The sequence below is a fragment of the Calonectris borealis genome, chromosome 17 (assembly GCF_964195595.1).
Source record: "Calonectris borealis chromosome 17, bCalBor7.hap1.2, whole genome shotgun sequence".
NCBI classification, from domain to species: Eukaryota; Metazoa; Chordata; class Aves; order Procellariiformes; family Procellariidae; genus Calonectris; species Calonectris borealis.
In genome coordinates, this window is record NC_134328.1 from 11,203,809 (window position 1) to 11,218,404 (window position 14,596).

Here is a 14,596-nt window from a genome sequence, read left to right on the forward strand (position 1 = left end):
TCATTACAAATATGATAGTCTAACTGAATCAAAGTCATGCCAAATTGGTGAAATACACAGATTCCTCTCCATTTACAAGGAACAATACAGTTTGGGGATTTGGGGCTGGAAGTTGAAAGAATAAAATATGAGAAGGAGGCAATATAATTGTCAATGATAACTGATACAGCAGGGGACTGAACTTAATGCTACAAGAGATGCTTTCCCTTCCCGTGCACCTATTCTCCTCTGATCTATGGCCCCAGGTGCTGTCTGACTTAAACATGGCATCATGAACTACATAGGGAGTAGGTGACAGTTGCATAGCAACTACAGGGACAGAAACCAAGGACTTCTCTTGTTCAGCACACCAGAAGATTAAAAAACAATGTCAATAATTTCAACAGTGAGTTTGGTTTTTGTAGTCCAGGGAATAAATAAGAACACAGCAGAAAGACAACACTGCTCCCTGGGTGTCAAATAAACATGCTCTCACAACACCTGGAGACAAGGCTATGAAATGTAACATTAATCATGGACTGCAGAGCCCAAGACAAGAGGTGAGAAGGGTATTTTACTCACTGATTTAAAATAGGTGATAACACTTTCTGTGTATTAACAGAGTTGCAATGAAACATTCAGATGTACTGTGAGCTTACTGGCTCACCATGACCCAGCAAAGCCCAAAGATCCAAAACCTTGACTGGTCCCATTCAACCCGCATGAATTCCACCCTGGATCTCCTCTGAACAACAGTCCTGAATCCCAGGCAGCAGTTTAAAGTTTTCCCTTGAGGCCTTGGGTATAAGAGATGGGAACAGCTATGCACAAGCCAAAATTTGGTAAGTACACACAGTCTCATATCTCTAACTTTCCAATCTTCTTTTCACCAGGTTTTAGTGGAGGGAGGACCTAAACCAAGTATTATTTCATTTTATATCCCCTGGGTTGCAACAATTGCCATGGCTGTGCTCCCCTACCCAAGACAAGTGGACTTCACTATCTAGGAAATTGAGGATATGAATGTCTACTGTCATTTTAGTATGTTTTAATAAGCTGCCACTCCTCAGAGGTAATGCAGCAATTGCCAGGACGCAAATCCACTGCAACACTGCGGTGAATGTTAGAGCAACCTGTCTATTTTGCACTGCAACGGACACAATCGCTAACTGCATCTCTGGAAATGAAACAGGAACCAACAGCTGAGGGGGAGCAACTTATTATATGTTATTGCAAAATATATTGCAAAATTTCAGATCACATAGGTTTTCCAATGCTGAGCAGAGAAATCCCCTTACACCCTTTGAAAATGAGGCCTAACATGTTGCTGTCTTTTGTGCAAACACAGCTTCTTCCCATTTTTGCAGAGACCTTAAAGTCAGTTTGAGTTGCAATCAGATACATGAGCCTCTAGCCCACTATTTTTAGCATTTAATGGCAAAGCTAATAATGCCATTAATCCACTTTGGTATATAACATTCAATTTCCACTTCAAATTGCATCTCAGTGCAAATGGTAGCTTGATTCCTGCTGTCAGGTACATTCAGAAATTCATGATTAAACGTATTTAATGACTTCTTATTCTCAGATTCAGCTGAAAGGTGGGAAAATCTGTAGCGGTCTTTTGAAACACTGTGGCACAAGGGATGGCACATTCTGGAGTCAATATTTACAGGACTAATGCAGTCTGAGACTAACCAGATGGGGAAGACAGGACTGGAATGTAAATGGCAAAGCACTCCTATGAATTCGTTTACAAGTGGGTGCCTAAAACATAAGTACCCCTCCATCAGCAGGTAATCCAGAGCCAAGCCCAGAGGGATGCTATTCCTCCAGGGTGAGCTCTCCTCCACGAATGAGAGCTCTGCCTTTGATCCTGTCCTCACCCTGGGAAGATACGACCTCCACCTGCCACTTCACAAGACAGTATGCAAGGACAGAGCTGGCAGGGAGGGACATCTGTCCAGCCTTGCAAAGATGGGCTCCTCCTCAGTTGGAAAGACAATGTTTACAAGGCCAGTGATAGTGATTTCAAAACATACCTGAAATCAGACTATCTTGAGTGCACTCCATCAGCTCGAGAAAGCTGGCAAGAAGCAACTGGGGCTCACTGCACAAAATAAAGATAGCTGCTCTAGGCATAAATCCATAACTGCTACACTTGAATGGAGGGAATATCTTTCCCCTGCCATAGGATTAGAGGCATGGGAGAGATAGTTTGTTGTTTTAAGCTATCTGCTTTGAAATACATCACTGTGAATTTAGGGAGAGGCTTTGAGAGACCAATTAAGATCTTTAAAATGTTAACTGGACAACTTGGCTATTTTTTCAGATTAAAATTACTGCACTGGATATTGTCCTTGTAAAGGTATCATCTGGAGTTTGAATTTGAGATTTATTGCCTCTTGGTATTAAATTATGGGTGCATAATAATAATTCTGTGGACTCAGAATGAAACTGGAAAATATTTGTGACTTTTTGAGCTAAGAAACCTGTAATAGAAACCCCAAACATTAGTATACGTGACATTGTATGGCTTTGATACTAAAGTACTTCTGCAAAAACACGAATCATGAAGTATACAGACATCAGTGAGCGCTTTCAAAAAAAATCAAACTAAGAAAATTCACTACAGAGATATAGTGTGAGTGAATAATGTGATAGGAAAAATCTACCTTATGCTTGCCTGTTCATACATGATGACTGAAAATCTCCCTGGTCTTGCATAGGCTTAAAATCAGTACAATTCCAGTTAAGATCAGTTATGGTGGGCTCCTGTGAGAAAAAGCAGCTGCTGGGGGAAGGATTACTTTTGAAAGAGTAAAGAAAGGAAAGGGCACATGGAAATTTGTTTCTTTTCTCCAGCAGAAATGTCTAGCTGGGCAGCTCTTCTAGTACAGGTGCCCAAGGGTACATGGGCCTGCTGAAATACTGGAGACAGACCCAGCAACCCAGTAACACGCTGCGTCAGACCAACTCATCCCACAGCTCTCTGTTCACATGAACTGCCCATGAAAGTTACTAGAACGTCTGTTAAAATAGGTCTGATATCAGAGCAGTCCCACGTACCCAGCATTTACTCTTAGGAATAAAGGACTTTTCAGAGATTTAAGGGATGATGAGAAAGTTCAAGAGCAGTTAGGTCAGAAGGCTTTAGGCTGTTGGAGATGCTACCAGGAAACCAGACCAACATTAAGTGTCCATTGTCATGAACTGGGCAATAATATTGAAAAAAAAAAAAAAAAAGAAGGTTTAACTGAGGCAATTGAACTTGAAGAACTCTGTCCTTGAAACCAGTGCTGCCAGAGATGGTTTGGAAGTTGAATTCAGCTACAAATTAACTTCCAATGTAACTGGGTTAATAACCAGCTGAGCTTCTGGCCCTTCTGGGATAACCCTTCTCTGCCAGTACAACATAGCACACTTCTGCTATGAGAAAGGGTGGGGCGGGGAATCAACTTGCAAGAGCTGGTTAAGCCTTTACGCTGGCTGGGATCCTTCAGCAGAGCTAGAGGGTCATGACACACCAAGAGCACAGCGTAGAGATTCACACTTGCATTTTGCCAAGAAAACCCAAACCATTTGTGGGCAAGCAATGAAATCCCTGGGAGCTTGTCTCTGATTAAACCAATGTTGTCTAGCTAATGACAGCCTTTGGAGCACCTCAGCAACTATATCATGGGCATATTATTTACACCCACATCCCATCTGTGTTACAGCTCACCCTCAGGGTGTTGTCTTTAACCACAAGGTCCAAAGCCCAGGTGAACCCAGGACATCCTCAAGGGAGGCGTTGTTTGGACTCAGCTCAAGGCTCAGCCAGCTCATTTGAACCAGGCAAGAGGAGCTCTGGCTCTTGGCAGGAGAGTAGAAGAGGCCAGGACAGTGTATGGGCATCCTGCCTGCCCCTGAACACCTACCACCCTCAGCTGCCTGCCCCTGCTCACTCCCATGGGCAGGACCCAGCTGCTGGGAACAGGCATAAAGTTTTGCTGGATGAAAATCCCATTTTTCAGGCGAATTTTAAGGCAAATCCACCCTATTCGCTCTCTGCAGAGGGCGCCAGACAGTTTCAGATCTGCTGTGGAGCCAGCGGTGGGGATGCTGCACCTGGTGTTTGCAGCTGTCAGTCAGAAAGGTGCTTGCTCTCTAATGGCCAATGCTTTGCACGGAGGATTAAGTAGGAGTTGTTTTTTCTTTCATGCATGTATAAATCCCTTAGTTCTCTTTTCCTTTCTTGCCACTGAAATAGCAAGAGATACTTGGCTGAGCTGCAACATACTGGCAACAAACCTGGACGGGCCCCAGCAGATGATAGCAGATGAGAGAACTCCCTGCTTTTAATCATCAGGAGAGCTAGAACCAGCAATGTGCTGCTGATGATTTTTTCCTTCAGAGAAAACTGTTCGATGCCTGCAAGATTTGAAGCTCACAGTCTTATAAAGGAGAAGAGCAGTCTGTGACTGACACAAAACTCACTGTGAATGCAGATTTTTATGCTTCTACTTGTAAAAGTGACTAAAGAAACGTCCCACTTGATTCCATCCCATGTGCACAGCAACAACTTGGAAGGACTTCTTTTACTTTTTCTTTTTTTTTTCCTCCCCTTCTTTTTTTTAACCTGTACTTTCTCAGGCCTGTAATCACTTGTGAATTCAACTCCTTTGCTGACAATGAATACCACACACTTTGCATTTTCATTTCAGCCTGTGCTACTTAATGTCACTGAAGACTTCAATGACTCAATTCTGAACAACAGAAGCGGCGATGGATTTTGTGAGCAGGTCTTCATAAAAGCCGAGGTCTTCTTGACTTTAGGGATCATCAGCCTCCTGGAAAACATCCTTGTCATTCTTGCAGTGCTGAAGAATGGAAACCTACATTCTCCCATGTATTTCTTCCTTTGTAGCTTGGCTGTGGCAGATATGTTAGTGAGCATGTCAAATGCCTTGGAGACTATCATGATTGCAATCCTGAGCAACGGCTATTTGATCATTGATGACCACTTTATTCAGCATATGGACAATGTTTTTGACTCAATGATTTGTATTTCTTTGGTAGCCTCAATTTGCAACCTCTTGGTTATAGCCATTGACAGGTACATAACTATTTTCTATGCTCTCCGTTACCACAGCATCATGACTGTGAAGAAAGCTTTAACCCTGATTGTGGTCATTTGGATTGCTTGTATCATCTGTGGCATCATATTCATTGCCTACTCAGAAAGCAAAACTGTCATTGTCTGTCTCATCACCATGTTCGTTACCATGCTTTTTCTCATGGCCTCCCTTTATGTTCACATGTTCTTGTTTGCACGCCTGCATGTTAAGCGGATTGCAGCCCTCCCCGTGGATGGGGTGCCCTACCAGCGTACCTGCATGAAGGGAGCTGTCACCATCACTATATTACTTGGTGTCTTCATTGTTTGCTGGGCACCTTTCTTCCTTCACCTCATTCTCATAATTTCTTGCCCAATGAATCCATACTGCATCTGCTACACTTCACACTTTAATACCTATCTGGTGTTGATAATGTGCAACTCAGTAATTGACCCACTCATTTATGCTTTCCGGAGTCTGGAAATGAGAAAGACTTTCAAAGAAATAGTGTGTTGCTGTTATGGCATGAGTGTGGGACAGTGCATGCTGTAAACATCTGGCTTTGTGTTGAGAATACAGAGAGGATACACACAATAGGTGTATGAATATATATATGTATCTAGATACATAGCAGCTCCACTTTAAAAGCAGTGCTTGGAGGAAGGGCACAGGAAAGAAAAAATAACCTTCCACTTGATGCCTTGATTTATACTTTTCAAAATAAAAACCAGATTCAACGATATTATTATTTAATTATTTAAATAGTTTAAGAGAAGGAAATCCAGAGTGGCTTACAAAGTAGCTTAAGAAACTTACTGGAAAAATGAATCCTGAAAGGAGACACTGAAATAATATTCTCCCTACTGTTCATTTGTACCTGTTGCTTTATCTCTGTGCCACTATCAACAAGTCACTGTTTTCCAAAAGATTCCATTAGTAACCTCTATGGAAAGCTATTCACTTGCAAGACAAATCAAAACACCAACAGGTAACAGCATTGCTCTACACTTACTCCCATGCCTCCACCTTTTATTAAAAGAATAGATTGACATTTACGCTACTTGCTATAAAGCAACACGAGTAAAATCTTTGAAGGGTGAAACATGCCTCTTGCACTGAAATACTCTTTCAGTAGAAATCAGTTAAGTGAAAAGGAACAGCCACTGTATCAGTGATAGTGTGACTTAAACAGCTGCCTGATAGAAGTGACTCATATGAAGAAGGCATTTACATTACTTATTGTGATATAGGAGTATTATTTCCTTGAATTTTTAGTTTATTTTTTTTAATCTGGAATGCACTGATCAATGTAGTATTTGGTATGTTAATAAAATAAGTCACAGAAATCTCCTTTCGATAAATTGTCACCAAAGAGACCCATCCCTAGAAAATTTTGAAGACTACACAGATCTGAACATAATGAATAGCTAAAACACAAAATAGTTTGAATTTAGCTATCTGTAAAAGCTGCATGGAGTCTTTAGAGATAGCCTTTTGGCTAGGTTAGGTACGTGGAAGAAATAAGATGTGTATGGTGGATATGACTTCTACGCATTGAGAAATATATGTCATGGGTCAGTCTCTTTTTACTTAAAGAGCTTTACACTGAGTTCAGTGGATGGACACACCTGCATTGGAAACAAGAAAGCAACATGCTGTTTGCAATCATTTTCAAATTCTGTGTGCAAGTTGGTGGCATGTAAAGCACGCAACTTCAGCTACAACAATTTAGTCTTTGCCTCTGCTTTTTATAGGAATAACCATGTAAGTGGCCTTCAAATAGCATATTGTAACTGAGCAAAGGCTGACGCAATTTGTATGTAATGCAACATACAGGCAGTATCACAGACAGTGCCAGACTAAGAAAAGTCTAAGCCATTCTAAAGTCTACTTAGCACCTTTCTGATATCTCACCTTTAGGAAAGGCAGGAACCTGAAACCCTCTGGGTTTTCTATTGCTTTCAAACAATAGATATCATTTGACTTAAGACTTTTTTTTTTTTGAGTGCAGTTGCTAAGTTGCTGTTCTTTCTGGGGCTTCCCTCTGTCAGTTTAGGAACAGTTATCCAGACCAGAGCTTCCCAATTTACTGTGCCTCCAGTTCTGCATTCACACACTAGTCCTGGTACAATCCAGGCCAATGGTGTTTCACTGCTATTGGCTCCAGAACCCAGCTCTGAGTGTCCATGGAGAAGACACGTCCCACAGTTTGCAAATACTGCCCCATGTTTGTCTGTGTTTTATTCTCAGCATCCTACAACCTATGTAGGGAGTGATCTAACTTCCCAATCCTATGGAGTATATAATTTTCATGAGGCCAAGAACCATCTGTCCCTGTGCTCTAGCCACACTCTGCCCATCAGCCCAAACCAACCTCATCCTCCCTATTTCTCTTGCTCTCTGATTGCACCCTAAATTCCCAAATCAAGTTCTCATTCCTCCCATAATCCCATCTTCCAGACTTTCACCTTCCCAACACTCCCACTGTTCCAACACTTACCTAATCTTATAATCTTTCGTTTTAAAAAAACTAAACTAAAAAACCCATCAAGGTCACTGTGGAACACGTAGCAGAACAGGCACAGATGAAAATTCTCCCACGTTTCAGATAGAGACTAGAGAAAATCCCTACAACTAGCAAGTAAGCTAAACCAGAATGCTTTCAGTCTTATCTGTGTCTCACAAATTACAGTTTGGCAGTACTAAGATCTGTCGTGTTAGCTCAGCTTGTCTTACTTCTGCAACACCTGATGTGGCACATCAAGATGAACTGAAACAAATCAGCATAGGAAACCACACAACTGGCCTTTTGTGGTGTGGAAAGGCTGTACCCACTTGTAAAAAAACTCTACCTGTTGTCAGTATTATGTACCCTTATACTCTGGAACATGGTTTGCCATTATGTTCTGCCTCAGGTTATTGTGTATTTAGCTTTTATTGCATCTAATGTCCTACTTATTTCTCTTTTTAAAAGTTATTTTAGATGAGACTGATTCATACTGTGCCTTGCCTTTAAGCAAAACATACATCTGTTAAATAAAACAATCTGAAGACATCACTTAGAATCGTGTTTGCTTCTTTCAGAGCACCATGCCATGTCAAACCACTGTCCTGGTCTGGTTCACAAAACTAGAAATAGAGTCTAACACTGGGCAAAAACCTCCTAATTCTACATGCTGTCCACAGAGTTATACAAAAGTGAGCACAATAGCCAGACTTCTCCATGCAAACATGATGGAAAGAGAATCCATAAAATTCCCCAAAGATCTCTCACACTTTCTGGCACCAGTCGGTGAAGGTGCGGCTCCTCCCCACAGGTTATCCATGGAGATGGATGGTGGGTTTGTCCAGCCCCAGTTCTAGATTCCCAACTCTAACGCATACTGTGGAAATCCATGGTGCAGTCTTCCGCATGGAGCTAGGATGGTAGCCATCACAAGCCTGTCCGTGATGGGAAGGGAAAGAAACAGTCTCCACGGGACTGAACCCCACAATAGGAGGTAGTGAATGAATACTAACAGCTATGGCTGCAAGTGTGAAATGCAAGTGAAGGGAAGAACAGAACTGCACTCTAAGGAAGCATCACTGCAATCTGTTGCTGTGGGACAGATCTTAACACTTCGCTGAGAAGGGAGTCCTGGAACTGGTGTTCAGCCATTCTCAGTCCTCAGGGACAGAGCTGAAGCTCAAGTCAGGACTCATCTAAGAGACACACAAGGACTGGAACATCAGCAGAAACCGCCCAAAACAGTATCATTTCCCAGCAGTGCACCCTATAGATGTGTACATACAGCAGAAAGAAGACATCACAGCAACACAGAGCAGCAGTCCTTAACGTATGCTAGTAACCAGAGCAACTATCTGCTGAGAATCTGCCCCTGTTTATAATTGCAGTGAACCATGAACACTTTCAGAGTTTTTACTATTAAGCTAATGTATAACCTGTCCATAAGAAGAAATGTTTCTTCTTTGGTAAGAGTGCTGGGCTGAACAAGATATATGCAGTTTCCCTCTAGATAGTGAGAAATGGCAGACTGAGATAATATCCTTTTCATCTAAAGGTGCCATTTATATGGATTTATTGATTCAGTTTTTCTGCAAGAAAATCAGGCAGTTCACAAGCACTGTAGGATTCCCATTTGCTCAAAGACGTGTTAGAAAACCCTCATATATTCAGACAAATATTTGAATTCGCAGGAGCACGAGTTATCCTGCTAAGTCAACTCAACACAGCATATTCTGCAAATTACAGCCAGATTTGCTGCTTTCATATAAAATTCAGCACTATGCAAGTAATTTTCCCATCAATAAGTGTCTCAATATTTTATAATTGAAACCATTTGTCCTAATGGATAAATAACAAAGTCCAGGCACAGAATTCTGCAGTCAAACAACGTCATCAGTAGGGCCATTAATATAAATACCTTGATTAACTCTTCACTGAAATAAGATGCTTCTATTGGTTGAAGCCTAGTTTGGGACCAGGGTTAGCTGTTTGGTTTGGTACCTATACCTAAACCATTAAGGTGATTTTGAAGCTCACCTACAAAGGAATACTGCCTCACAACCCCTTTGCTGGGCAACCCAGCCCAATCTCAGTTCCACACCTCTGAGATAGTATGAGAGAAACCAGGTAACCTGGGCACTGAGACACCCAGCATGGATACAGCAGATACAATAGTTCCAGAACAGCTTGTTCCTTCCTGTCTCCACCATCCAAAAGTAGAGGCAAGCTACACTCAGACCAACTGATATAAGATGATCCCCTCTGAATAAGGCATAGAAATTTGGACAGCATTCAGTGGGCTACAGGGTAGGGGCAGGAGGGCTCACAGAGCTTGTATTAGCAATCTGAAAATCAGCTCCAGATATCACTGTAAATATTGCTACCCAGTCACAACAGGGCTCTCTGGTGTTCCCTCTTCAGAAGAGCTCTGGGTACAGGCATGGATCTAACTTTTTATCACAACTATAACACAATGCCCGTGTTCAGTAGGCTTTCTGGAGGAAGGCGGAGGAAAGAAACAGATTTCAAAGAACACTACAAAGACTAATAAAAATCCTGTCCACATATATCTCTGTGAAGAACACTCAGATGGTGCTGTTCTGCTCAGTTTTGAAGGTTAAAACTTAAAACATTAAAATACAGCCTTGTTTTTAAATGGTTCAGTTAATAATGTACATTAAGTGGACAGAGGCATTGAGGAAGGAAGATAAAGCAGATTCTTAAGGCCAGAGCTACGGGCGAAATCCATTTGCACAGGGGAAGCTCACTACACTGGGAGCAGCACAGCATCACAGCTCTTTCCTAGGCTGCCATGTAATGGGTCACAACTCAAGTCAGACTTTACACTGATGAATGAAAATAAGCTGTATCAGATTCGCTCCAAAGAGAAAAACATAGCTTTTGATGCTTTAAATCTGCTTGGAAAACAAGCATTTCATATTCTTCTTGTTTTAAATTAATTTTTCCAGAAATAACAAGCATAAGGAAGCTTGCTCCAAATCCACGTTTCATAACCATCCACCACCTTATCATCATCAAAGTCATTATGTATTTCATAAACAATTTAAATTGTAGCACAGGACTATGCTCATTCATCACTCTCGTAATATACACCTGATAGTGTCAACCTAAAATCACTGGACCTTGCTACTTGCACCAGAGCTGATTTGAGCAAAAGGTATATTTCCATCATACTCAGTGCTATGCAAAGTAGCCCTAAACCTGCCAGATATGGGGAGGCTTGTATATCACAGGTGAGTTAGAAATGTCTCTGAAACAGAAACCGTAAAAGTGGAACCGCAGTAAATTTGGTGTTTGTGCAATGCTGTATTGGTCAATGGGGCAGAAGTCCAGAAGTATATACTTTATCAGGAAGACTTGAACCAGGCCTTTTAAGAGTTATGATAAATTTATATAATATTCACATAATTCTGAAAACACTAATGACAAAAGTAGATCTACTCACTATTCTTACTCATTTATATGACTCTACACCAGAAGAGGACATACCTCCTTGTTCTGTGATGGTGATGGAAATCTATTTATTATCTGTTATTTTGCTGGTATGAACGTTTATAGTGCCATAGCTAAGTATCTGCCCTAAGCAGTTATGAATTTCCAAGGGTTTTTTTGTCTTGTTTTACACTTTTCATTGTTTATGAAAAAACACACAGATTTCATTTGAGGCTATTCCTCTCTTGTGATTACAAACAAAGAAGGTACTGTTGAAGTGAGATTTACTTAGAAAATCCATAAATCCATGATTCTACCACTCAAACTGCCTCCATTAGTAACAAACACAGTCAGTATTCACCTTCGAGCCTAACAGATGCAATTTTGGTTTGTTCTATATCTATTACTGATTCAAGGTCAGAAATGAACATTCTAGAAAAAAATTAAAATATATAGAGCAGTCCTCATTCACTATAATGGGTATAATAAGCAGCACAACACTTTCAACACATTACTGATACAATCACTACAATTGTAAGGACACACATTGGGAGTAAGGTGCAACCGAACTACAAAGCCAGAGGCCAAACATGATGGACTTGAGACTACTCTGTATTAACATATAAATATTGTAACCAGGTATTAATTGATATAACAATGAATATAGTTTAAATTAACAGGATGAAGGCTTGGTTTTTTTAAAATAAACACCCATACTGAATCAGAAACACTTCCAGCTATTCAAAATCACTAACTTAACTTGAATTGACATTTAAGCACAAGTAAACCTACAGACATCCTGAAAAATCAACATTTCTTTAGACTTACATATTCACAGAGGTACAAGAAACTGTAGGTGAGGCAGAACAACTGCAGACCTCCTGCCTATATGCACCTGCTATTACACATGTTCCCATTCAAGCTTGCTTACTCAACACAGTCCCATTTTATACAAGCAGTTGGGTAGCAATTGCAGTGCCTCTTCACCTTCAAAAGCTGTGCTACTAAAACAACTTACCCCAAAGGGACCATTTTACTGAGTGAGTTGATAATCAAAGCAGTGAAAAGGTGCAGCTGGGAAAATCAGTCTAAACAGTTATTTCCTGTGATGAGAAAAGGCAGTGAGGGTCTATTAGCACTCATTTCATTAGGGGTTCATATTACACCTTAACAGAGTTCTGCATGAGTGTTGGTGTGTATGACTTAACGCTGCTCAAGTGCACGCTGAGAAAAGGATCCAAGTGTGATTCAAAATAAGTGCATTAAGAAACAGAGTACTTCCTCTGCCATTAGCATATAGCTGTGAGGGTCATCTCAGCATTCTTCACCTCTAAGTGTATTTAACTCTTTTTCTCTTTTTATAATACCTTATTGAATGGTGGTGCGTATTCCCAAAAGCTAATGTTGCAGGCAAGGAAGTTCCTCTTCAGCAGTCACTGAAGAGGATGAGACTCTCTTACTCGCTGTCTAGAAAAGTCAAATTCGGCCACTGCTTCACCATATCTATGCCAGGAACAACTTCCTTCTTCAGCTACAGAGGGAGCTGACAAGGACTGCTAAAACTTAGCATGCTAAATGTTTTTACCTAATTGCTAGTTTTGTCAAGCTAAGCGGTCACGCTAAATTCTATATTCAGGAAAAAATAGAGGAGCAAGATTTTTTGAAATAACTTGCTTAGGGAACTAAGGAGTCTTTTTATCTCTACCTCAGTGAAAGATAGTGAATTTCTATCCAACCTTGTAGACCTTGACCTTCCCAAATTTGAAATGAAATAGTGAAAAATTTACAAAGTTGCATTTTTATGAAATGTATATACAACGGAAAAGGTCAGGCAGAGGCATCTCTATCCCTGCCAGTTATGTCATCACCTCTGAGATCATAGAGAAAATCTGGTTCCGGGATTGCCCAAATGCTGGGAGACCTGGAGCTATAGCACTGCCAGCAGGCAGAAGTCCCAACATGCAATGAGATAATTCCATGAATCATTGCAATTCAGATTTTTATCACCACCAGGATCAACACACCTAAGAAAATATTAGGCAAAAAAGAGGGGCAAGAGAAAGCTGGATGCGAAATTAAAGTCTGAACAGCTATGCAAAATAGCTACTGGAGGCATGTAGTGACGTTCGAGATATGGGAGAGGACAAGATCTGAGGATGGATATCTTTGGTGCATATCAGCAGATAAGAACCATTAACTGTGAAATCAAGAGTCTGCAGCTAATTAGTAGACTTCATCTGTATCACTGTTGCTGTCTTATTTCACAAAGCCAACATGTTACTCCTGTCTTCAGCCTTTAAGAACAAAGCACCGCTTCACAAAACACTTGTCTCAAAATGAGGCTGAACTTATTCTTCATTTTGGCAAAACACCAGACCAATCCTTGTGGCCTTTTATTGCCTGCCTCTTCATTGCAGTCAATTACGTGATACCTGTGAAAAGATTTGCTTTTAGTAATCTTAAAATTGTACAGCATGTACTTGGAAATGTGCTCTAAATCAAGGACTCATAATTTAAAGTTCTTACGTGGTATATGGACAGTAAATAAAGATAATCTTTTGTTTTTAGATTTCTCTGCATGAAAGAAATTTGGGTACACTTGGGAATTCAAAACTTCTGGTAAAACAAATCAGGAGGCAGCCCAAACATGAGGCATGCAGTAAACTTATCTTCATACATAAGAAAGCAATTAATGGGTTTGCATATACAACTTGATGTACAAAAATTAAACCAAACACTGTACTACTGCCATAATAAAGTGTATTGCATTATATTTTTATGTTTATGTAATAGAACATCTATTTAATCCGAAAGGCATGTTATATAACACAAAGGTTGATCTTTAACATATAAAGATGCTCCTAAACTTAAGAGAAAATGTTGTTATGTAGACTCTGTTACTATATTTCCAGCTTTGCACCCAGGTTTGAGGCGGGAGGCCTTAGTTCTTGCCTTTGTGATTACACAGCTTTTCATTTCTTTCTGAAGGAGAATTACACAAGCATGTGTAATCAGTAGCTGTGATCATGTATTCCACAAAAGCTATCACAGGCACCATTAACCACCTTCGTATCCCTCATTCAAGAAACCAGCTATCACAACTCTAGTACAATTACAGTAATGAAAAGCATTTGCACAGTTATGAAAGTCTAAAGCTTAAACAAGCTTTAAAGGGTATTAATCATCCAATTTTTCTAAGAGATCATGGGCAAAGTAAATCAACATATGATTTAATGTATGGTGATGAGCCATGTAAATTGCATGAAGTTGGGGGGATGCAAAGAAGAAAATTTGGGTATGCCTGGCACAAGCTTTTGAATGTCCAAACAGATTGGATATATGTTAATAATTTTTTTTTTTTGAGGGGGGGAGGTATTTGGGGTTTGTTGTTGTTGGTTAGTTTTATTTTGATTCACGCACAAAAACTGTTTAGCCTAGAAAAAGACTGAGGTTTTAAGAAAAAGGTATTCCCCAACCAGGTTGGTCCTGGCATTTTTCATTCAGGAGCCAGAGCATACCACATAGATGATAGTCTTGGGACAGAGGCCAGAGGTCTTCC

General features: G+C 40.4%; 1 protein-coding gene across 1 annotated transcript; it reads left to right on the forward strand.

Annotated features, from left to right (window-relative positions):
- Positions 1-4,341: 4,341 nt before the first annotated feature.
- MC3R (melanocortin 3 receptor) lies at positions 4,342-5,630 on the forward strand. Its single transcript, XM_075166094.1, has one exon. The coding sequence runs from the start codon at positions 4,653-4,655 to the stop codon at positions 5,628-5,630; it is 978 nt and encodes a 325-aa protein (XP_075022195.1). The 5' UTR covers positions 4,342-4,652.
- The last annotated feature ends 8,966 nt before the right edge of the window (positions 5,631-14,596 follow it).

What these genes read in the sequence shown, in the direction of transcription:
- MC3R (XM_075166094.1), top strand. Translation starts at nt 4,653, where the DNA reads ATGAATACCACACACTTTGCATTTTCATTTCAGCCTGTGCTACTTAAT.